Source organism: Schistocerca gregaria, chromosome 3 (assembly GCF_023897955.1).
Source record: "Schistocerca gregaria isolate iqSchGreg1 chromosome 3, iqSchGreg1.2, whole genome shotgun sequence".
Classification (NCBI taxonomy): Eukaryota; Metazoa; Arthropoda; class Insecta; order Orthoptera; family Acrididae; genus Schistocerca; species Schistocerca gregaria.
The window spans coordinates 291,484,854-291,509,965 of record NC_064922.1 but is presented as its reverse complement, the minus strand read 5'-3'; the positions used below and the strand labels follow the sequence as shown (position 1 = coordinate 291,509,965).

Genomic DNA, 25,112 nt, shown 5'->3' with positions numbered 1-25,112 from the left:
TAAAAACTCAGATTTTTATCTTCCATGCTGTGGATATGTGGATTCAGTCTATAGGCAGTCATTTTGCTTCCAGAGTCTCATGCATGTCCTCATCGCACTTAGAGTAAGAATGTGATTCACTAGGTCACCACCCTCCTGGCAATACCCCATCTCTAATGACCTCAATGCCAACAGGATGTTAAACCTAATCTTCCTTCCTTCCTCACAGTGCCTTTTCCAAAAACGTGAAACATCTACTTCATGTTGTCTTCTGTTACAAAACATGGGATCCAGAGGAAGCAGAATTACTAGAAATTCAGCTGGTGCCAGACAAAGTTATGCATTTGTTGTTCCTTCAAGAGCCTAGACCAATTTCTGTGATTCCAAAGACAGTTGTCCTCTGATTTCCCAATCACATGCATCATTTTTCCTTCACAGTACAATTCACAAATTTAATGGTGAATCTTAAGCGAGTGATGGATTTCATGGCTTCTGTCTAACTGAATACACATCAAAGTTTGTGTTGCTGTCATCTCAAACACGTGTCCATCTTGCAGCTAGTTGACACAAAGGCAGAATCTTATCTTGCAATTGCAACATGCTATTTAAATTACTTATTCTGTTGGTAGCCTTTGTTTAAATAAGTATAATATTTTATATTTCTAATCTCAAATTAACAAGAACAATATAAGGATTAAATCAGACACACAGAAAATTCAAGATTGAGTATAACATGTACATAATGGTAAATCTCTACTCATGAAATAGAAGATGTGTTGAACTGCCAACAGGTACATGACCAATAGACTGCTTTGTATTTGGACAAAGTCCTTCTCCTTAACAAGTTAAACACACGCTTGTTGCTGCAATCTCTCTCTCTCTCTCTGATGTGTGTGTGTGTGTGTGTGTGTGCGTGCATGTGTGTTAGTTCTGATAAAGGACTTCGTTTCAAAGCTAAGCCTTATCATGACAATTACATATACATTAATTAACATAATGAACATATCAAGAAAGTGATACTTCTGATTTGTTGGTTCACACAACGCATTCTTCAGAGACAAGCAAACTAAAATGAAGAGCACATAATTTTGGACAAATGTGGACAAAATTGTGGCACATTTTTTATCCTCAGAATTTCAAGGTAATGCAAGAGTACAAATTCCCTTTCAGTTTGCCACCAATCATGCAGTGAGCATAACTGGCATTACAAGAGAATATCTCACTGATTTTTAACACAGTTCAAAGTATACATCTTAGTTCTAATAAAACACAAGATTAAAAACCTTTTTTCCTCAAGACTGAAAGTGAAAATCACATCTACATCTACATGGATACCCAGAAAATCCCACTTATATGCCTGGCAGAGGGTTCACAGAACCACCTTGACATTAATGCTCTATTATTCCAATCTAGAACAACCAGTGGAAAAAACGGACACACATATCTTTTTGTGCAAGCTCTTATTTCCCTTATTTTATTATGATGGTCATTTCTCCCTCAGCACCAACAAAATATTTTGCATTTGGAGAAAAAAGTTTGTGATTGAAATGTCATGAGAACATTCAGCCGCAACGAAAAACGCCTTTGTTTTAATGGTGTCCACCCCAAATTCTGCATCTTGTCAGTGACAATCTCTCCTCTATTTTGCAAAAATACAAAACATGCTGCTCTTCTTTGAACTCTCTCAATGTACTCTATTAATCTTATCTGGTAAGGATCCCAGACTGTGCTGCAGTACTCCAAAAAAGGACAGCCAAGCATAGTGTAGGCAGTCGCTTTAGTAGATCTGTTACATTTTCTAAGTATTCTGACAAGTCTTTGGTTTGTCTTCCCCCCATTTTCTAAGCATTCTTCCGAATTTAAATTGTTCATAACTGTAATTCCTAGGTGTTTAGTTGATTATACAGCCTTTAGATTTGACTGATTTATCGTGTAATCAAAATTTAACGGATTCCTTTTAGCACTCATGTGTATGATCTCACACGTTTCATTATTTAGGATCAATTGCCAATTTCTGAACCATTCAAATACCTTTGCTAAATCACCTAGCAATTTCTTTTGATCTTCAGATAAGTTTATTAGATGATAAAAGACAGCATCACCTGCAAACAATCTAAGATGGCTGCTCACATTGTCTCCTAAATCATTCATATAAATTAGGAACAGCAAAGGGCCTATAACACTACTTTGGAGAAAACCAGACATCACTCCTGTTTTGCTCAATAACTTTTTGCCAGTTACTACAAACTGTGACCTCTCCAACAGGAAATCATTAATCCAGTCACACTTTGTGCGTATAAAGAGCTGTTGTGCTTCGCAATAACAATGTTTTCTGAGTCAGTGCTGACTGTGTGTCAATAGACCATTCTCTTCATAATGTTTGACCACAGTTTATGTTCCAAAATCCTGCTGCAAATTGACTTTAATGGTATGGGCCTGTAATTTAGTGGGTTACTCCTACTGCTTCTCTTGAATATTGGTGTGACCTGTGCAACTTTTCAGTCTTTGGATACGGATCTTTCATTGAGTGCGCAGTTGTATAAGATTGTTAATTATGGAGCTATTGCATAAACACACACTGAAACAAATCTAATTGGTATCTAATTGGTATACAGTCTGGAGCAGAAGATTTGCTTTCATTAAGTGGTTTAAGTTGCTCGACTGCTCGGAGGGTATCCACTTCTAAGTTTCTCATGTTGGCAGCTATTCTTGATTCGAAATCTGGAATATTTACTTCAACTTCTTTGGTGAATGAATTTCAAAAGGCTGTGTTTAGTAACTCTGCTTTGACAGCACTGTCGTTAATAATATTTCCATTGCTATCATGCAGAGCATACTTTACATACGACCAGAATCTTTCTGGATTTTCAGCCAGGTTTCGAGACAACGTTCTGTTGTGGGAACTATTATAAGCATCACACATTGATGCCCATACTAAATTTTGAGCTTCTGTATAATATCGCCAATCTTGGAGAGCTGGCGTTCATTTAAATTTGGCATGTTTTTTTCTGTGTTTCTGCAACAGTTTACTAAGGGAATCAGCTCTATCATTTTATTTGCTTTTTTTATTTTGAATAATTGCTGTATTTTACTACATTGCTGTTGATACCATTTCTCTGTATTCAAGCCACATCTGGTCTGCACTTACATTGTTAATTTGGAAGGAATGTAGATTGTCTCTCAGGAAGGCGTCAAGCAATTTTTTATCTGATTTTCTGAATGGGTATATTTTTGAGGATCTGGTGGTTACAATATTCAATCTCGCTGTGACAACCCTGTGTTCACCAAGCCCTGTATCCATTTTGATGCTCATTATTAGCTCAGGATTATTTGTTGCTAAGAGGTCAAGTGTGTTTTCACAACCGTCTACTATTCACATGAGCTCATGAACTAGCAGCTTGAAATAATTTTCGGAGAATTCATTTAGCGCAATTTCGGATGATGTTTTATGCGTACCTCTCAATTTAAACATGTATTTTCACCAACATATTGAGGGTAAATAAAGTCACCACCAACTATAACTGTATGTGTTGGGTACATATTCAAAGTTAAACTCAAGTTTTCTTTGAACCTTTCAGCAATTGTATCATCTGAGACTGGGGGTCCATAAAAGGATCTAATTATTATTTTATTCCAGTTGCCAAGAATTATCTCTGCCCATAGTAACTCACAGGAACTATTTGCTTCCATTTTACTACAAGATTAACTACTTCTAACGGCAACAGACACGCCACCACCAATTCTGTTTAGCCTATCCTTTGGGAACACCGTTACATTCTCCGCAAAAATTTGGACTGAACTTCTATCCAGCTTTCAGTGTCTATGACTATTTGAGCTTCAGTGCTTTCTGTTAGCATTTGGAGGTCTGGTACTTTCCCAACACAGCTACAACAATTTACAACAGTTATACTAATGGTTTCTGTATCTATGTTCCTCCTATGTTTGACGTGCATCCTTTGAGACTGAATCCCTCTTTGTACTGCCCAAGACCCTCTGACCTAAAAGCCACCCAGTCCTTGCCAGACAGCCTCTGCTACCTATGTAGCTGCCTCCTGTGTGTAGTGGACTCCTGACCTATTCAGCAGAACCCGAAACCCAATCACCCTATGGCACAAGTTGAGGAATCTGCCATCTACACAGTTGCAGAACCGTCTGACCCACTTATTCAGACCCTCCACTCGGCTCTTTACCAAAAGTCCACAATCAGTCCTGTCGACTATGCTGCAAATAGTGAGCTCTGCTTTAATCTTTCAAACAAGACTTGCAGCCTTTACCACTTCTGTTAGCCGCTTGAAACCACAGAGAATCTCTTCTGATCCAAAGTGACACCCATCATTGGTGCCAACATGAGCCATCACTTACAACTGGCCCTTGCTCTTCATGGCATAGGGAAGGATCCTTTCCACATCTGGAATGACTACATCCATTACACACATGGAGTGCACATTGGCTTTCCTCCCCTCCTTGGCAGCCATGTCCCTAAAGGGGCCCATATGTGCCAACATTGGAGCTCCATCTACCAATTATCCCATCCTCTATGACTGCTCAGACCTTGCAGGTTGAGAGGTCTCTGAAACAAGACAAGTGACTGCATCCGGTTGAGCGACAGTGTCAGCCACATCAGCACCTGGAACGTTAGTCAGACTAACCAGGGAGGCCTTACATGTTGCCCCCTGAGAAGTCTTTTGACACCTGCCATGCTCCAAGGCAACTTCCCACTCGACTATGGGTGAGTCGTCAACCTCAGTGCGTGCAGTAATGGGCTGGTCACCAGTGCCGACCAATCAGTAGACTGAGACATACTGGAAGTTAGTTGGATCTGCACCGCCGGCGCGCAATAGTCATGCACATCCACTGCAGCTTCAAGCTGTGTAACTGAAGCCATAACAGCCTAGAGCTGACAGCGCCTCGCATCTGCACACAGCAATCACAGTTCCCATGCATACTAAAGACCATGGGAAACTACACTACATGGACACTCTACAGTAGACACACAGAGAAACACAAGAACTGTGTCCAATAAAATGGATTATATGGAGAGACTCAAAAACTGACCTACCAAAGCACTCAGGTGAGACTAAATAATCCACTCCTGATTAGGAACTTTTAATTTGTCACAAAATCTTCTTACTTTCTGATGCAAAAGAAAGTGCAAGAAGTGTGCCTATTAAATATTAAATTGACACACAGAGACTCAAAGACACAAACTACCAAAGCACACAGATGAAACTATAAAATTCCCTCCTGGTTAGGAACATACAAAATTCAATACTTGAGTAAATGAGAAAAATGTGAGGAATTCAACTTATTGGGAATTAAGACTACACTAAAATAATGAGTAATGTGGACTTATTCACTTTGCTTTCATTCAAATAAGTTGAGAAGAAATAAACAAATTTTTATGTGACTTAATGTGAAAAACATCCAGAGTTCTACTGAAAAAGTTATGATGTGAAAGACTTTCAGAAACGGGAGTTGAGCATAGAAATTTTACGAAAAATGCTTGCCACAACATAAGTCAGGTAAGTGACACGTATGCTAAGGAATCCACAAATTTATCTACTGTTCTACTGGGTGTAACAATGATGAAGCCATACAGCGGAGCAATCGAAGTACCATGTGGAAGGGGAGTATCAGTTGTCCCAGTCCATGCTTTGCCTTCTACAGTAACTTTTTTTCTTTGGCTTGTTTCTGTAAATACGTATTCTTGTCACATTGTCGATACAAATGTATTGGCGGTTCAGGTGGCATAATAAAGAAATAATGATTACCAAACAAATGTGTGCCACTGTCATGGTTATATGGCTCATTATGGTTCAATGATGGATCTGTGCTGGCTATTTTGCTAAAACATTGTTGCATCTGAAATTTTATTCGTGAGCAGGTGCTAAAGCATACATACTTTTGGGTGAAGTCTAATGATTTTTGCTGACTGAAGAACACTGAATGGGAGATGCATGAGGAAATTCCTTGCTTGAGCTCTTAGTCCCCACTTTTGCAGCACCCATGTATAGAAGAATTTTTCTGAAATGTTCTCTGATAATTAACTATGCACTAGAATGTTCAGCAGAGGAGAAAAACACTAGGGCCAGATAAAAATTAGAACATGTAAAATGTGCTGTTGGTATAGGTATATGTAGGTATAGGTGAAAGATTACCGTATTTACTCGAATCTAAGCCGCACTCGAATCTAAGCCGCACCTGAAAAATGAGACTCGAAATAACGGAAAAAAAAATTCCCGAATCTAAGCCGCACGTAAAATTTGAGACTCGAAATTCAAGGGGAGAGAAAAGTTTTAGGCCGTACCTCCAAATCGAAACAAAGTTGGTCCATTGTAATACGAGACACAATTTAGGTCGAATGAAAGACGATACAGCTACAGTAGTTTGGCTCGAGTCGTAAGCTTTACCAGGTAGCCATTGCTATGCACCAGGCGCGCATTCCGTATTTATACGGGTACACTTCCTTTTTCACGTGCTTCATCTGGTTTGACACGATTGCTTATTTTGCTTTGATCTGATAAGTGCTGTTTTATTTGTTATATGTGTTCACATCACTCTAAGCTGAAAATGCATTACTGTACTATGTCATGCATTGTTTGTTGCATTCTGATAGTGCGTGTTTACGGCCTGTAGCCGCTCGCAGCATGGCTTGCTTCTGTGCACGCTACCACCACTTACAATATAAAAAAAAAGAAAGGAATCGTCTAATTAGCAAAACAATGGCAAGAGACTGCTATTTGTTCTTACTTACACTGCTGCTTTCTTTGATAATGATTAAGAAGAACCAAATAATAGACTGAGTATGATAGAAGATGTTCTGAACGAGAGTTAGGCGAACATTTTTCTCCATTCGAAAATCTTTGCGGCCACTTCTTTAGTACATCAAATTGTGCACAGAAGTTAGAGTCATCTTAGATTTAAAAATCTAGTCAGTTGCCGTGCTTCATTTCTGACTGTATCACTATTAGGTATAAAAATAATACGAATATAAACATGACACAATATGTATATTCTTCCGCGTTTGCTGTTGCCTCACTCTATAGTTTCGTAGTTCATTAGGCAAATAAGATTTAAATGAGATAGCAGCAAACACGAAAGAATACGTGGCAAAATGTTTATAATAGTATTCTTTCTTATGGTGAAGAGAATACTGCATGTGATTCACATTTCGTCAGGTTCCAATTAGCAACCAACCATCTCTTCTCACAGGTAGGAAAAAATTCAGAACGTAGACTTGGCAATATTGACAAACATCCCAAACAGTCTTGCCTGTCAGATTTTTGTAGTAAATTGAAATTTCTGCTACATTCGAAGATGAACAATACGGAATTTGTATTTACTTCGTTGGATAATGTATGAAAATGCAGTGGTCGAAACTCAGGGCGAAGAATAAAAGCTCGTCTACCACCTTTTTCTTTTTTTTAATTTATTTACTGACACAGAGGTTTTGGCGCCAGTATCTTTGTGCCTACAAAGCATGCCTGTGTAGCGCTATGTATATTCGATGGCAGAAGTTAGTTGTGGCTGCACCTACCAACATTTTTCAGAACTTCCGCTTACTTTGCACTCGATTCTAAGCCGCGGGCGGTTTTTTGGATTACAAAAACAGGAAAAAAAGTGCGGCTTAGATTCGAGTAAATACGGTAGTATGAGACAGGAAGAGATGGGACAACTGCACACAGTGAATTGGGTGGTCTCCAGACTGAAACTTTAAACATCCATATGGTCTTGGAAGTCAAAGGCCCATTTGGTGGTAAGAGAGGTGGGAACATTTATCACCACACTGTGCTGTAAATCAGTCAACATCCTGAAGTAAACTGATGATGTCGCTGAAGATACGAAGCTGACAGGTTCTCACAAAAAATATATATATATATATATATATATATATATATATATATATATATATATTAAAAACAAAGATTCCAAGACTTACCAAGCGGGAAAGCACCGGCAGACAGGCACATGAACAAAACACACAAACACACACACAGAATTACGAGCTTTCGCAACTGGCAGTTGCTTCGTCAGGAAAGAGGGAAGGAGAGGGAAAAATGAAAGGATTTGGGTTTTAAGGGAGAGGGTAAGGAGTCATTCCAATCCCGGGAGCGGAAAGACTTCCCTTAGGGGAAAAAAAGGACAGGTGTACACTCGCGCACACACACACACACACACACACACACACACACACACACACACACACACATATCCATCCGCACATACACAGACACAAGCAGACATGTCTGCACACACACACACACACACACACACACACACACATATCCATCCGCACATACACAGACACAAGCAGACATGTCTGCACACACACACACACACACACACACACACACACACACACACACACACACATATCCATCCGCACATACACAGACACAAGCAGACATGTCTGCTTGTGTCTGTGTATGTGCGGATGGATATGTGTGTGTGTGTGTGTGTGTGTGTGTGTGTGTGTGCGCGCGCGAGTGTACACCTGTCCTTTTTTTCCCCTAAGGGAAGTCTTTCCGCTCCCGGGATTGGAATGACTCCTTACCCTCTCCCTTAAAACCCACATCCTTTCATTTTTCCCTCTCCTTCCCTCTTTCCTGACGAAGCAACTGCCAGTTGCGAAAGCTCGTAATTCTGTGTGTGTGTGTGTGTGTGTGTGTGTGTGTTTTGTTCATGTGCCTGTCTGCTGGCGCTTTCCCGCTTGGTAAGTCTTGGAATCTTTGTTTTTAATATATTTTTCCCATGTGGAAGTTTCTTTCTGTTTTATATATATCTTGGTAAACTGTACTATGCACACAAGATCTGGAATACACATCTAATGAAGAACTAAACTGACCAAAAAACTAGTAGCCAATATCTTACTGCTGCTTACATCTGTCTCGCAAGAAAAATTTGTTTACCAAATGAGCTTAGTTTTGCAAAAGATTCGTGTGACAAACTACAAAACAAAATGTTCAAGAGACATGCAAACATACCTGGCAGATCTCGCACAAATCTCGGCATAAAGTGGAACTGAGCACAGCCAGATGAATCAGAATGGGCATGAAAATCCATGTCTACAAGTTCCAGTATCTCCTTAAAGAGATAGGTATCTAATAGCAGACAGAAACAAAAGCACACACACAATTAACTAAAAACAATTGGCATGTTGGCAGTACATGAAAGTAGAAAATTGTAGTTACTTACAAAAAAGATCCAGCTCTCGTATTGTAAAGTTCTCAGGAAGTTTTTCCTCAATGTAAAGAATAGTGTATTCAATATTGAAGCGAATAACTTTACATGTAGGTAGCTTGTGCAAAGGAAAGTGAGAAAACATTGAAAAACCTTCAAAAATAAACTCATGTTCATCATGTTTAATGATTGTTGGGGTTTTAGTCTGAAAAATGTAGTAAAATACAGTTGTGTTAAAATATAAACTGCGAAAGACAATTGTGTGAAGAAATAAAAAGGATACAACTTGATGCACCAATACTCACCAAAAAATTTGTTGGTGGAGATATAGTAATATGATAATGGTAAAGTCGATCAGCATTATTTGTATTTATATCACATTTCAGTAAGTGACTTTCACCAGCATATATTCCATGTCGTATACCACTTCGTCGAGCTTTTGCACTGCACCGGCACAAGGGACCGTCATTCATCTGGAGGAAAAAAAAAAAAGATTCTCTGATGATATAAAAAGACCACATACCATTGCCTGGAAAAATAGACACCTAACAGCATTGTCTCCAGATATTTAACCATACAAAAAATGAATCTGTGTGTGCATACACACTTATCTACTCATGTTTTTCTTTGGGTGAATAGTACAGCATAATAAAATATTGCCAAGCTTTCTAGCTTTCTGATATAATTTCATGCCATTACAGGAGTACAGGGAACTTGTTCCACTATAAGTCTTGGAACAGTGCTGTCATGACCAGATATGAGGCATGATATAGGTGACAGGATTTTGAGGGTGTCCATTTCTTGGTATACGAGTGGTCGTGTACAGGAGTGAACGGGGACAAGCTGAGATTTTTCAGGTCTCCGTAGTTGGAGACAGTACAGAGAGACTTGGACATCAGGCTGAATGAGGAAGATTTGCTGATGACAGTGAAATGCGACTCTCGGTTGGCTTACTGCTCTGCTTTTTATTGCTTCTTCATGTGTTAGCAATGAAAATGCAGAAGAGTACAGAAAATGGTTTATAAAACCACAGATGAGGTTTACCAGAATCTCCAATCTGTTACCAGAACAAACGGTCACCTAAAACTATAACTTCTGAGATTCCGGTATACACAGTAATGTATGCTACTACAGATCATGAACTATGAAAGTGCCAGTTTATATCGCTTTAATCGAACCTTTAGGTTCAAATACTCATCACAGTGTAAGTGACATACAGACATAGGTACATGTAGACAAACGTACAGTAGAAACCAATAACCAGCCCACAGGTATTTACAGGCGATCTTTGAAAGTCCTTCTTAGTGCACAAAATTAATTGAGCCTGAATGCTCACTTACATAGCATCTGCTGTAGGATTGTTCATTTGAGGGTGCTGTCGTTACTGGAACTCTAAAACTCTTAACTCACTTGGCATTTTGAGGGCCTCTACATACAGAGTTTGAGGCCGGTTGCTTATGCTTTTTACCTCCAATTCAATAAATTCTCAATGCGTGCAACCTCTTAACAGGCTGATGAAAGTGGCTTGTGCTGTATATATCTATGTTGTATAAGTTACTGGGCTTACATGATTATTCTCTTTTTTTTCTGGCAATGACCCTGGTCATTACATTTACCTTACCAGGGGATGATTTGCTCTTGAATCTTAGACCCTGATTGTACAGTTCTTTCTTCTACAAGTGACATTGGCGGGTACATATACATGCAAGAATACACAGTTTCTCTTTTCTACTTATGTGTAAAGATATATTAAAAACAAAGATTCCAAGACTTACCAAGCGCGAAAGCGCCTGTAGACAGGCACAATAAAATAACACACAAACACACACACAAAATTTCTAGCTTTCGCAACCAACGGTTGCTTCTTCAGGAAAGAGGGAAGTGAGGGAAAGACGAAAGGATATGGGTTTTAAGGGAGAGGGTAAGAAGTCATTCCAATCCCGGGAGCGGAAAGACTTACCTTAGGTGGAAAAAAAGGATAGGTACACACACACACACACACACACACACACACACACACACACACACTTACACTTGTACAGACACAAGCCTGCTTGGATGGATGTGTGTGTGTGTGTGTGTGTGTGTGTGTGTGTGTGTGTGTGTGTGAGTGTGTTTTAATCCTTGTGTTGTAATTATGTGGGCCAGGTAAGTTACCTCTTTCTGTAAGAACTCACACTTGACAACCAGCAATTTTAAATGGTGTAATCAGAACCTCCCAAAAGCTTCTCCCAGTCTCACATTACACTTTTGTGTCATAGCTCCAAACATGACTCTATCATCTAAACATACAAACATCTTATGTTCCTGAAGGCTGGTTAGTACCGTATTCATCAGTGTCTGAAAAGTGGATCCACCATATACTATCCCCTTCAGTAACCTTTTGTATTTATAATGCCCTTCTGGAACAAAGAAGGCTGTTTTCTTTCTATCATCCACATTCAACAGTGTCTGGTTGTAAGTCAATGCACAGTCTAAAGTGGTGAAGTACTTGGTGTTTCCTACATTCTCTAAAATCTCATCAGTACGGGGTAACTAATGCAGATATCATTTAATCTCTAGTAGTCCGCAACTGTCCTCCATTTTCACCATCCAGAAGCATCCATCTTCTTCGGAATCATCAATAAAGGGAAATTCCACCTATTTGAGCTCAGTGTAATGATATCCTCCTTAATATCACACCTATCCCATTACGAAGGTCTTCCTTTCGCATCTCTGGTGGTAGGTATTTGCCATTGTTCCTTGTGCTTCTGGTTTCTATTTAATTTCATGCTTCAACATCTCAGTGTACATGAATCTATCTCCAGGCAGATGAAACACAACATGGTATGCAATACACAAGTCAATAACATGGGTCCTTTCTTCTTAGATTAAGTGATCCACTCACACCATTTCCTTTAGTCTGCTTGCAACCTTGTTTTTTGGTCCACTGAAACTACACTCCTGGAAATGGAAAAAAGAACACATTGACACCGGTGTGTCAGACCCACCACACTTGCTCCGGACGCTGCGAGAGGGCTGTGCAAGCAATGATCACACGCACGGCACAGCGGACACACCAGGAACCGCGGTGTTGGCTGTCGAATGGCGCTAGCTGCGCAGCATTTGTGCACCGCCGCCGTCAGTGTCAGCCAGTTTGCCGTGGCATACGGAGCTCCATCGCAGTCTTTATCACTGGTAGCATGCCGCGACAGCGTGGACGTGAACCGTATGTGCAGTTCACGGACTTTGAGCGAGGGCGTATAGTGGGCATACGGGAGGCCGGGTGGACGTACCGCCGAATTGCTCAACACGTGGGGCGAGAGGTCTCCACAGTACATCGATGTTGTCGCCAGTGGTCGGCGGAAGGTGCACGTGCCCGTCGACCTGGGACCGGACCGCAGCGACGCACGGATGCACGTCAAGACCGTAGGATCCTACGCAGTGCGTAGAGAACCGCACCGCCACTTCCCGGCAAATTAGGGACACTGTTGCTCCTGGGGTATCGGCGAGGACCATTCGCAACCGTCTCCATGAAGCTGGGCTACGGTCCCGCACACCGTTAGGCCGTCTTCCGCTCACGCCCCAACATCGTGCAGCCCGCCTCCAGTGGTGTCGCGGCAGGCGTGAATGGAGGGACGAATGGAGACGTGTCGTCTTCAGCGATGAGAGTCGCTTTTGCCTTGGTGCCAATGATGGTCGTATGCGTGTTTGGCGCCGTGCAGGTGAGCGCCACAATCAGGACTGCATACGACCGAGGCATACAGGGCCAACACCCGGCATCATGGTGTGGGGAGCGATCTCCTACACTGGCCGTACACCTCTGGTGATCGTCGAGGGGACACTGAATAGTGCACGGTACATCCAAACCGTCATCGAACCCATCGTTCTACCATTCCTAGACAGGCAAGGGAACTTGCTGTTCCAACAGGACAATGCACGTCCGCATGTATCCCGTGCCACCCAACGTGCTCTAGAAGGTGTAAGTCAACTACCCTGGCCAGCAAGATCTCCGGATCTGTCCCCCATTGAGCATGTTTGGGACTGGATGAAGCGTCGTCTCACGCGGTGTGCACGTCCAGCACGAACGCTGGTCCAACTGAGGCGCCAGGTGGAAATGGCATGGCAAGCCGTTCCACAGGACTACATCCAGCATCTCTACGATCGTCTCCATGGGAGAATAGCAGCCTGCATTGCTGCGAAAGGTGGATATACACTGTACTAGTGCCGACATTGTGCATGCTCTGTTGCCTGTGTCTATGTGGCTGTGGTTCTGTCAGGGTGATCATGTGATGTATCTGACCCCAGGAATGTGTCAATAAAGTTTCCCCTTCCTGGGACAATGAATTCACGGTCTTCTTATTTGAATTTCCAGGAGTGTATTATTCTATGTTTGTAGCATTCCTTACCTTCTCCTATGTCAGGCACTGCTTCTATCCTTCCTTTGCAATATCCCAATATGACTTCTTCTTCTTCTCTGGTATTTGAAGTATTTGTGGCACAAGTGCTTCTCTGCAGAGAGGTCAACAAGGCTGCAGGCAAATATACTTCTGATTGCAACTCTTGTTTCTCCAGATCTGTATTTCGGACTTTAATTCTTAAAATCTTTTCTTCTCATAGATCCACTCATGCAATGTTGCAAAGACACCCTTTCCTTTCTGCCTATTGCTCATCTTTGTTTCTTGTCTCCCTTAGATGAGGCATCTTATCTAGGGTGATCAGATGTCTGGATTAATCCGGACATGTCCTCCTTTTTAGCTCATTGTCCGTGGTCCGGGTGGATTTTTATAGTGTCCAGCTTTTTCGGAAAGTTGAGCTTAATACAGTTACATTTACAATTCATCCCATTTTATTGCTGCTTTCGTAAATACTTTAACTATTGGCACAGCCTTCGTGATAAACACGCACAAAGGCGATGTTATTAGGTGGCATCAGGATCGTCGGTGTTATCGTCGATTGACCTATAAGCGAATGCAAATATTGAATATTTAAAATTTTCGTTTCGTGTCTTTGCTTGGCTTCCTGTAGTGCACGTGTGATTTGTGAGTGTACTTTTTTAACAGAGTGAGTTACGTAAGATATTTGGCTATGCCTAAACGAAAGTGTACATTTTCTGATGTCCTTTCCTGCAAATATCCGGCTTTCAAGAAAGGGAGAAATGAATTTGAAGCGGAATGTAAGATATGTGGAGCTGGAACGTACGTCTCAGTGGCCAATAAAGGTAAGAAATAACTCGACAGATTAACTGTCATGGTTTTATTTCACTATTCCATAGCCATTCAATTTATTTGTATTCGGAAGGTTAAAGTGCAGTTGCAGCTGCTGCTTGAATTGTAGATGTTGGTAGCGGTGCATCGAATGAAGGGAGGAGAATGGTCTTACGTTTTTCGGTTTGTAAACAATTCTGTGTTGTTGACATAACAAAACAATTGGCACCACACTGTCACCACAATCAATGTTTCAATTTTTTTTATATTGCTCAGTTAACAACCACCTGACCATCAGCAACAATTAACTACTATTTTTACTGGTAATTCCGGGCAGTCACGTGACTTGTCCAAAGCTGACGAGTGGTATCCTCATCTGCAGTTGACCTGTTGGATATATCCTCTTTTTCCTTCCTTTGTCCTCCTTTTTGAAGCTGTTTGCCCTCCTTTTTAAACAATTGCATCTGGTCACCCTAATCTTATCGCTTTTTATCCCTTTTAGTTCCTCACTTTGTAGGTCTCTCTTCTCTCTTGGCTCTTAAGTCTGATTCTAGCTGAATTTGACTCCTGTTCCACCCATAACCTTACCAGTCTGCCACTGACCCATAGCATCTTTGTCGCATATTCCATGATTACTCTTAAACCCTTGAAGAAATCTCTGACTAAATTCCTTCATACGGGGCATCCAACTCATCCTCCACTATATGAAACTTGTATTCCATGCACACACCTTTATCTGTCCTCAGTGTTAACATCGTGGCTCCGCATGTCCCTATTACTTCTTTAGTGATCCATTTAAGGTTTATGTTTTTTGTAGGAGTTACTGCCCATCGTGCCCTCCAATGGTGATTCCTTTATTATGCTCACTCGAGTGGCACTATCTACAACGAAACTTGTAGTTCCTGCACTTCCCAGCACACATCTTCTGTTTACGAAATCATTCCTGCCCTTGCAGCCTACTGACTACAGCTTTGTGGTACAGGCTGACTGCACACTCATGTTGTTCTTTTGTTTCCTTGTCTTTGTATTCACTAGCCTAGAATCAGTACTACACCATCAAGCTAAGTGTTCTGGTTGTTTGCAAACATAACATATCATGAGTCTTGCCTGATCACATGCCCCTGGATACCCTTGAAGATTGCACTGATGACACACGATTGGTCACTACCTTCTATTTACCTTGTGATGACCTTCACGTAGTGTTTCCTTTATTCTTCTCGGTAGTTTTGGAGAATAAGGTGCTTGTTTCTCTGATCTACTCCAACTCAGCTGCATGGTGTCTATTTTTGTGATGTGTTTCTCCATTGTGCAGTTGCTTGCATGATAGCCTCTCTTGCACCTGAAATAGTGATCTCTCAGGTGACTGGATTCACTGAACCTTCCTTTACAAGACACGATGGGTGTTTCTTGTGCTACCTCTACATCCTCTTCTCTTCCTCTCACCACTGTTTTAAGACTCTCGTGTTTGTTTCACTGTATGAAGACTGCCTGTACAAGTTTCCCAATTAGATCATGGCTAACCAGAATGTCTGATGCCCTAATCACGGCCTAGATGACTCCTTGAAATTGGTGTTGCAACTTGTCTCACACTTATGGCCATACTTTTGGTCCTTTTATGTCAACCAGAGAACAATAAAAACACATGGTAATCTTATGTCTGTTTTGACCCATAGTTCTCCAGTAAAATTCCCTTCATATTTGCTCCAGCTGTTGTCAAATCACATACGAGTAGTGAAGTTCAAGTTGTATCCACGAACCTAGTTTTAACAAATTTTAATAGCATACTATGACTATAGCTCAGCATTAGTTTAAATACAAGTGCTTGTCCACAAATTCCCTACGTTCATTTTGAATTCCGTCAAAAGTTCTCGGGACTAAGTTAAATGTTTTAGACAAGACTATATGCAGAGCAGGTTTCTCACTACATTCCAGAATCATATTACTTTTTTTCCCCCCACAACTATGGACCACATTTCCATACTATGCTCCATTTCTCAGTTAGAATTCAGTGTGATCAGCACACATGTGCCACTGATTCACGTGTCAGTGTTCTCAACCTCAGCTCTCATAACTGCTGCAAAGGTGTTCTGTCTTGTTTACTGTTGTAGGCTGCTGGATGCTGTCTCATAATTCTTCAACACGGGAGGGTGACTTCTCCTTCTTCTTCTTCCTTGCTTCTCTATTGCCTTCACTAAATAGGACTGCTCTGCCTGGGCACCCTATCTGGTCCACCTCGAAAGCTCAATCTGGTTCATCCTAAAACAGGGCTAGCTAGTCCTCCTGACGTAAAATTCTATCTTCTGTACTCTAAGGCATCTTACTTCTTAGTAAACATGTGCAGCTATGTACCAAAGTCAATACACTAAATTTGACACCCGTTTTATATGTTATAACCTGAAGAGGATCACAACATACTTTACAAGCTCACACTGAGATCAGATGTGACTTGGAAGTTTGAGGACACCTATTTCTTAGTACACAAGTACTTGCGTACAGGAGTGAAACAACAAATGGAGTCAAGATAATATTTTTCGTGTCTCTTTGGTTGGGGACAGTACATGAAGACTTGGATGTCACACTAAAGGAGGTAGATATGGTGTGATAGTGAAATGAGACTCTTAGTTGGTTTACTGGTCTGCTTTTCATTTTTCCTTTATAGGTTAGCAATGAACAAGCAGAAGTGCACAAAGTCAACTGAGCCTGACTGCTCACGTACAATTTATCTGTTTTCGGCTTGTTCATATGAGAATGCTGTCATTCACTGGAACCCTTGTACTCTGCTGAATTCTAACTCGTTTTGAACTTGAAGGCCTCTATCTATGGCAAAAAGACTGTTTGCTTACAGATGATACATGACTGCATCACTTTTTAACACCAATTTGCAATCGTGCGTGTGGAATCAGCGAATTCTCAATGTGTGCAACCTCTTAATGGGCTAATGAAAGCAGCCTACACTTTACGTTTCTACCTGAGTTATCAGGCTTACAGCTAACATTCATTCTTAGATGATTTTCCTCTTTTTTTTTTTTTTTTCTAGCAACCTTTTATGATTTGGTCATTACAGTGAGAATGAAACACATAGCAGTGTTGATAATTTTTTTAAAGCTGTACAAACTGAGAAGAAACAACTATGAACCAAAGGCAAACACAGATAAATGTAATGTGCATAGTTTCCGGCAAATACTGTTGGTTTAATAAACGCTCAGCCAATAAAACTACATACAATGTCTGGTACATTCAGTTTGTTACATGCTTCTAACGAATGTTACTCTTGTTTGTATAGGTTATCATTACTTCAGAATCAAATGTAACCAGTGTAACAGTAAAACAGGACCAGATAACCCGTATGTGACATGTTTCTGTAGATAAAAAGTAATTTTGTAATTAAAAAATGATATTCATTAGTTTATCAATTGGATTCCTTTTGAATCTATACCAAACGACTTTGCTTAAGAATCTGTTTTATGTTTATAGAAATCTTTATTATCTATTCCACTTTTCATTTGTTCCTACACTTTCTTTCTTCTTTTGTACTCTTCAGTACTCTTACCACAAGTTCAATTGCACCCTCTATCCTTGGAAGGATTTTTCATACACACTTTTTTACTGAACATGAGTCTAACAACAGATTTGTTGGCTTACTGCATATTTCTGAGGGCTCTTCCTTCCCTCACTTGTCTCATTAGTCAACTCTTTAGAGCCCTGTCAAATGTGAATCCTGTTTTCTGTCACATGACACAATGATGTACATGTTATTATGCATACACTGCTTTTTTTCTGAAATACTTACAAACACACAGTACATTCTCAACTGAAGTACAGTTTCTGAAAGCAGGCAATAATGTGAACACATTTTTCTTATACTAGATGACTAAGAAATGATACATTAAGCATGAGATACTTCTTTCGACATGAGTGCACCTAATTACAACAATAATATTCCATTTTCAATTCTAACAACATGAGAACACCTTAGCAATATGAAGAAAGCAAAAAAATACAACTATACTTTCAAGTATGAGATTGTATGCTCATCTGACATACCTCTCCTGGATCGTTGAACCACATTTCTGGGTGCAAACGATATGGATGTAGCCTCTTCCTTTCTAGTTCTTCCATTGTGCAATCTTCTTCATCAGTTGAACTTTCTTCACTAGAGCTGCAACTTGAGTCACGTATTTCAGCTGAAATGACATAAAGGCCATATATAAAGAGAACGGTTTAAAGATGAGGTCAAAAGATGCTGTAGTTTTAGGATCCATAACATGAAGGAAGTAAAATCATGTTTATTAGCAACTAAGAAATGAACCAAAAATCAATTATTATTTTTTATATCTTAGTGCAATGGGCAATAGCAAGAATACATCAAAACACATCAGCAAGTAGTGTCTCTCATCACGTATTGTGCCAATTCCAGTCACTAATGTCAGACTTAAAAGTCAAAAGTACCTCAATTTAAAGTCAATGATGATGTAAATAAAATAGAAAGAAACTTCCACATGGGAAAAATATATTAAAACAAAGATTCCAAAACTTACCAAGCGGGAAAGCGCCGGCAGACAGGCACATGAACAAAACACACAAACACACACACAGAATTACTAGCTTTCGCAACCGATGGTTGCTTCTTCAGGAAGGAGAGGGAAAGACGAAAGGATGTGGGTTTTAAGGGAGAGGGTAAGGAGTCATTCCAATCCCGGGAGCGGAAAGACTTCCCTTAGGGGAAAAAAAGGACAGGTGTACACTCGCGCACACACACACACACACACACACACACACACACACACACACACACACACACACACATATCCATCCGCACATACACAGACACAAGCAGTCATTTTGACTGTTAATTGACTGTGACAGTTTCAAAAATATGGAAGAGTTTTTTCAGAGAGTGATATTTGGCTTCATTTTAAAGCATCTTCAGTAGCCTCTGTAACAATATGGTTCTTCCTCCAATTGTATTTGTTAGGAACAGTTCTCATACTCTGACTTACAGCCATAAACAGTATTAAACTGATATCAGTACTCATAGTTTTTTTTGTTTATTACTTAATTTTTAAAGTGGTTCTACACATATGTGTTACATTTTTGTACAGAGCACTCCCACTGACATGAAAGATATTTACATATATGTGGTGTATCTTCTTTTGGTCATGTCCCAAGAAGACACACCATTTTGATCCAGCAGCCACTATGAATTAAAGACACAAAGGAATTACAGACATTGGCTGCAAACCCTAGCACACTTGCCATCAGCTCCAAATTCTCACCTTATCCACACACTACTAATGTAGTGCTTCTTGCCCATTATCCTCATTACTCATGGCATTTCGCTGATTCCTGTAAAGAGTTTGAGAATGGTGGGCATCGGCACTGAAGAGATCATGGCCCATCCTCACCATCATCTGTTCTTTCGGACATTCTTTTTGACCCAGCACCCACTATGAATTCTGTTCTGAATGTCTGTTCTTTTGGATATGTTCAAACAGCAAATGATCTCTTCAGTGCGTATGCACACCACGCTTGCACTCTTATGGAAATTGGCGAAGTGCCATGAGTAATGAGTATAACAGGCAAAGGGCACTACATTAGTAGTCTGTGGATAAGTTGAGAATTTGGGTCTGGTGGGAAGAGTGCTAGGGTAGGCCGTGCAGTTGCAATTCAACTGTGTCTGGATGGCTTAATGGTCACAGCATCTCCCAAATAAGCAAGAGACCCGGATTCAAATCCCAAACTGGAACAAATTTTTAACTTTCCTCATTGATTGAAATCACTGCCCACTTGCAGCCAATATATGTAATTCCTTTGTGTATAAATACATTTATGTTTCACGCTATATAAGCCCTTTTCCATCTAATGTACTTCACTTTGATATTGCAGGATGCAAGTGTCTTATCTTATGTTGGCAGTAGTAGTGTCTCTTATCGTTCTTTGTGCATTGTTATTTTTCAACTGGTATGTGTGTGTGTGTGTGTGTGTGTGTGTGTGTGTGTGTGTGTGTGTGTGTGTGTGTGTGAGTGAGTGAGAGAGAGAGAGTGAGAGTGAGAGAGAGAGTGAGAGAGAGAGCATGTGGAGGGGGTGGGAGGTGGCTATTCAGAAGACATTTATACTACAAATGTCACTGACACCTATTTCAGAGCCAGCCATTTACAACTTTAACCAACAGTTTACTGTAAGTCCATGTTTAAGCTCAAGTTCTTTTTTAATTACATTTAAACTTTATCCTGATTTTGTTCATATAGAATGTTACATATCATATCACTGGCATTGTAGCACACCACTGTAAACAGTCATTACAGTTACCATTGCCTAGTGGCAAAGTCACCTCAGCTCTTTGTATTGCAGCTGTAAGTGCAGTATGCCAATGAAGGGCTCCCATCCCCAGCAATAAGCGTTTATTACAATTTTATCATGTTTCTATATCATATGATGATGTCAATCAAGGCTATAAATTTTTATGTGTGTCCTTTATTAACTTCAAGAAGAAATGGCCATTAGTTAATTTGTCATACTGCTCTTACTCATAAACATGCTCATTCTACTTTAGCTCGATCTGTGTTCATAATGACTGATACCAGTTGTTGAATAAAACAAATATTTACAGTCCTAGATTGTTTTGGCTCAAATGGCTCTGAATACTATGGGACTTAACAGCTGAGGTCATCTGTCCCCTAGAACTTAGAACTACATAAACCTAACATCCTGTTCAAGATGGCGGCGACATGTGTAGATATCCGCGATTTTACTCCAAAAATACGTTACAGTGAAGCCGTTAAAAATTCATGTGTAAGGTGCAAAAGTAAATTATTAAAGTATAATGAGCATATTGATAGTTTACAATGTGTAATTAGCAGTCTAAGAATAGAAATCGACAGCCTGAAGTCTGAAAATATGGAACTGAAGTTGAAGCGAAACATGGATCCAATGCTTCAAGACAGGCAGAAGGACAAAAACTTTTGCCAGAACATGGCTACATTGGTGCAAAATGACACTGATAAATCACCAGAATGGAAGGTAGTAAACAACAAGAGTCAAACAATCGGCACTAAAACTTCATCTGCAGCAAATGTTTCAATGTTCGAGATTGTAAACAATTTTGATGTACTTTGTTCTAGTAATAGACTCACAGAAAGTGAAAACAATCATAAGAAGAGTGTACCGATAAACTATTGGAAAAAGGTTAGGTTTGATCTTCCAAAGCCACAACGTTCAGTTAACAGCAATGTAAGTGGTAGTGGTGTGATCCAGTCTGCTGTGAGTGAAACATCAAATAATCGTTTTCACATTTTTGCTGATAGTCATGGTAGAGGCATGGCTGATATAGTGAAAAGCAGTTTTAATGCTGCCGATGTTTGTGGAATTGTGAAGCCAGGTGCTAAACTTCAAGAAGTTGTAGTGGGGTGTGATCCTGAAAAGGTAAAAAAAAAAAAAAACGAGTGTGTGATCTTAATAGATGGCTCAAACAACGTTGCCTGCAACAAAGGGAATGATGTCATACAGTCACTCAGGAAGAAAATATCGGCGCTTCATCAGTCTAAGGTATTTGTTGTGAACATTCCAAAGAGTCGTGACTTAATTCCTCAGTCCTGTGTAAATGAGGCTATCTCACAAATGAACTCTAAGTTATCAAATTTGTGTAAGCATTTTAAAAATCCTTATGTTGTAGATATAAGCAGTTTTGGACGAGAATTATCTAGAAGACACGGTATGCACCTGAACAGATCATGAAAAAAGCATTAGGTACCCTCTTAAAAACAAAAATATCGAAAGAAAGCCACTAGTGTACCCCAAATTTGGAACCAATCGCACTTAAATGGCTCCAGCCATCAAGTCAGACTCAGTTTCAAACTCAATGTTTCAGGAAATTGTTAGTAATGAACGTACTGAGTCTGTAGCTACAGATAATTTTTTAGGCAAACGTTTACATCTGTCTCTAATTCCAAAGAAATCAAAGAAATGACGATTTTTCACCAAAATGTGGGAGGACTTGGTAATAAAGTAAATTACATTACTATTCTGTTAGAGGAACCACAAGGAATAAAAGATACTGATGTATTATGTTTTAGTGAACATCATTTGAAAGATATTGAAAGGTTACAGCTAAGTGGTTACTGTCAGGCAGCACATTACTCTAGAACCACCATGGAAAAAGGTGGAGTGGTAATTTATGTAAAAAACAACATATATTACAATGCATTAGATTTAAAGAGCCATTGTATAGAGCAACAAATTGAAGTATATGGTGCTGAGATTACTGTAAATGACTTCACGGCTCTAGTGTTAGCACTGTTTGGATCTCCCTCAGGGAATTTAAATGTATTTCTTAAGCACTTAGATTCTTTATTATCCATACTGTACTCAAAGTCCACGAACTTGATAATTACTGGTGACTTTAATGTCGATTTCCTAAATGAGAGCAATAGTAACGCTGATCTAGTACATTTAATGGAGTCTTATAATCTGATGGCAATAGTACATTTCCCAACTAGGGTTACTGTTAACAGTAAAAGTATGATAGATAATACATTTATAGATAAGTCTAAATGCGATGAGATCACTGTACATCCAATCCTTGGCCTTTCTGATCATGGTGGTCAATTGCTTAGGCTCAATTACATCAGTGTGTGCAAGAGTTCCGAGCATTCTTGGGAATCTTTCAGGATAATAAATAAACATGGCCTTAAAAAATTCAATTATAGCCTAAAAGAGATAGATTGGAGCCCAGTTTATAGGGAAACAGATGTAAACAAAAAGTACAATTCATTTTTAAATGAATTCATGTCTGTATTTGAGTCCATCTTTCCCAAAAAAAGTAGTTAGAAATAGTCATACAGGCAATGCCAAGAAGTCTTGGATCACTACAGGGATAATAACATCTTGTAGAACAAAGAGGATGTTATACAGTTCTCTCAGGACTTGTAATGATCCAAAGAAACGACAACACTACAAACTCTACTGTAGCATTCTCAAGAAGGTTATAAATAAATCTAAAAGAATGTGCATAAAATCAGAAATTGAAAGTTCAGAAAATAAAATTAAAACTATATGGAATGTAATAAAGAGGGAAACTGGCAGGACAACAGAGAACAAGTCTCAGGTAGAGATTAAAACAGGGGACAGTATCATAAAGAAACCTGAGTTGGTTGCAGAAATATTTAATAACCACTTTTTGAGAGCAGCAGAGAAGACAGGCTGTAATGGTTCTATGGAAGAATCATTGTCCCGCCTACAAAAAGCTATTAGCAACAGAATCCCACAGTTATCCTTACCTCCAGTTACTGTAAGCGAAGTCATAAGAGTAATTAGATCATTAAAAAATAAAAATTATGCTGGTGTGGACAATGTTTCTAGTAAAATACTGAAACAATGTTATAAATTTGTTAGTCCCATCTTATGCAACATATACAATGCATCCCTACAAGATGGGATTGTCCCTGACAGACTTAAGTTGGCTGTAGTGATTCCTCTCTTTAAAAAAGGTGATAAAAGCATTGTTACAAACTATTGCCCAATATCCCTATTAACAACCTTCTCCAAAATTCTGGAAAAACTCAAGCACAGGAGGATTGTAGACCATCTCAACTTCCACAGTATCTTAAGCAAAAATCAGTTTGGTTTTCGTGCCGGTCTTTGTACTGAACAGGCAATATTCTCTTTCAGCAACCAAGTTATGGAAGCCATTAACAATAAAGTTTCTCCAGTGGGTATTTTTTGACTGTGGAAACCACCAAATTCTTTGGAAAAAGGCAGAATACTATGGTTTAGGTGGTACTGTTGGCTTGTGGCTACAATCATATCTACAGGAATGGAAGCAGATTGTAATGTTAAATGGCTCTTCTGGAGAACCTGCCTCGTCTGAATGGAGCACGATAACGTGTGGTGTGCCTCAAGGCTCCATTTTGGGCCCACTGCTTTTCCTCATCTTTATTAATGATCTTCCTCTTTGTTCTGAGACAAACAGCAAGTTTATCCTGTTTGCCAATGATACCACAATTCTAATTGACGATTTGATTGATCATGATCTTGAACAAACTACAAATGCTGTTTTTAATGACATCTTAAATTGGTTCTCCTCAAATGGTCTATCACTCAATGCAGATAAAACTCATTATATGAGGTTCCATACATCACAAAGCAATCCCGATGAAATTAACATAAAATGTAGAGATCAACCAATACAGAAAGTTGAAGATACAAAATTCCTGGGTGCTTACATAGACAGTAAATGTAATTGGTCAGTTCACATTCTTTGTCTACATAAAAAACTTAGCTCGGCATCATTTGCATTACGGTAATTTCTTCAGTGGCTGAAGTTGACACTATTAAGGTTGAAACTTCCTGGCAGATTAAAACTGTGTGCCCGACCGAGACTCGAACTCGGGACCTTTGCCTTTCGCGGGCAAGTGCTCTACCAACTGAGCTACCGAAGCACGACTCACGTCCGGTACTCACAGCTTTACTTCTGCCAGTATCCGTCTCCTACCTTCCAAACTTTACAGAAGCTCTTCTGCGAAACTTGCAGAACTAGCACTCCTGAAAGAAAGGATATTGCGGAGACATGGCTTAGCCACAGCCTGGGGGGTGTTTCCAGAATGAGATTTTCACTCTGCAGCGGAGTGTGCGCCCGACCGAGACTCGAACTCGGGACCTTTGCCTTTCGCGGGCAAGTGCTCTACCAACTGAGCTACCGAAGCACGACTCACGTCCGGTACTCACAGCTTTACTTCTGCCAGTATCCGTCTCCTACCTTCCAAACTTTAC

The 25,112-nt window shown here is 39.9% G+C and overlaps 1 protein-coding gene and 1 non-coding gene across 7 annotated transcripts in view; both read right to left on the bottom strand.

Moving 5' to 3' along the window:
• Window positions 1-25,112, bottom strand: part of LOC126354294 (ribonuclease 3) — a 244,217-nt gene that overhangs the window by 198,343 nt on the left and 20,762 nt on the right. For all 6 annotated transcript variants that reach the window (XM_050003841.1, XM_050003843.1, XM_050003842.1 and 3 more), the window contains exons 4-7: window positions 18,390-18,529; window positions 9,465-9,632; window positions 9,175-9,364; window positions 8,964-9,080 (exon numbers count right to left, since the gene is read on the bottom strand). In XM_050003841.1, the coding sequence (XP_049859798.1) occupies window positions 8,964-9,080; window positions 9,175-9,364; window positions 9,465-9,632; window positions 18,390-18,529 (615 nt within the window). The remainder of the gene's footprint in view (window positions 1-8,963; window positions 9,081-9,174; window positions 9,365-9,464; window positions 9,633-18,389; window positions 18,530-25,112) is intronic.
• On the bottom strand, window positions 24,971-25,045 carry Trnas-cga (transfer RNA serine (anticodon CGA)). Its single transcript has one exon. It is a non-coding gene; the product is annotated as a tRNA-Ser (tRNA).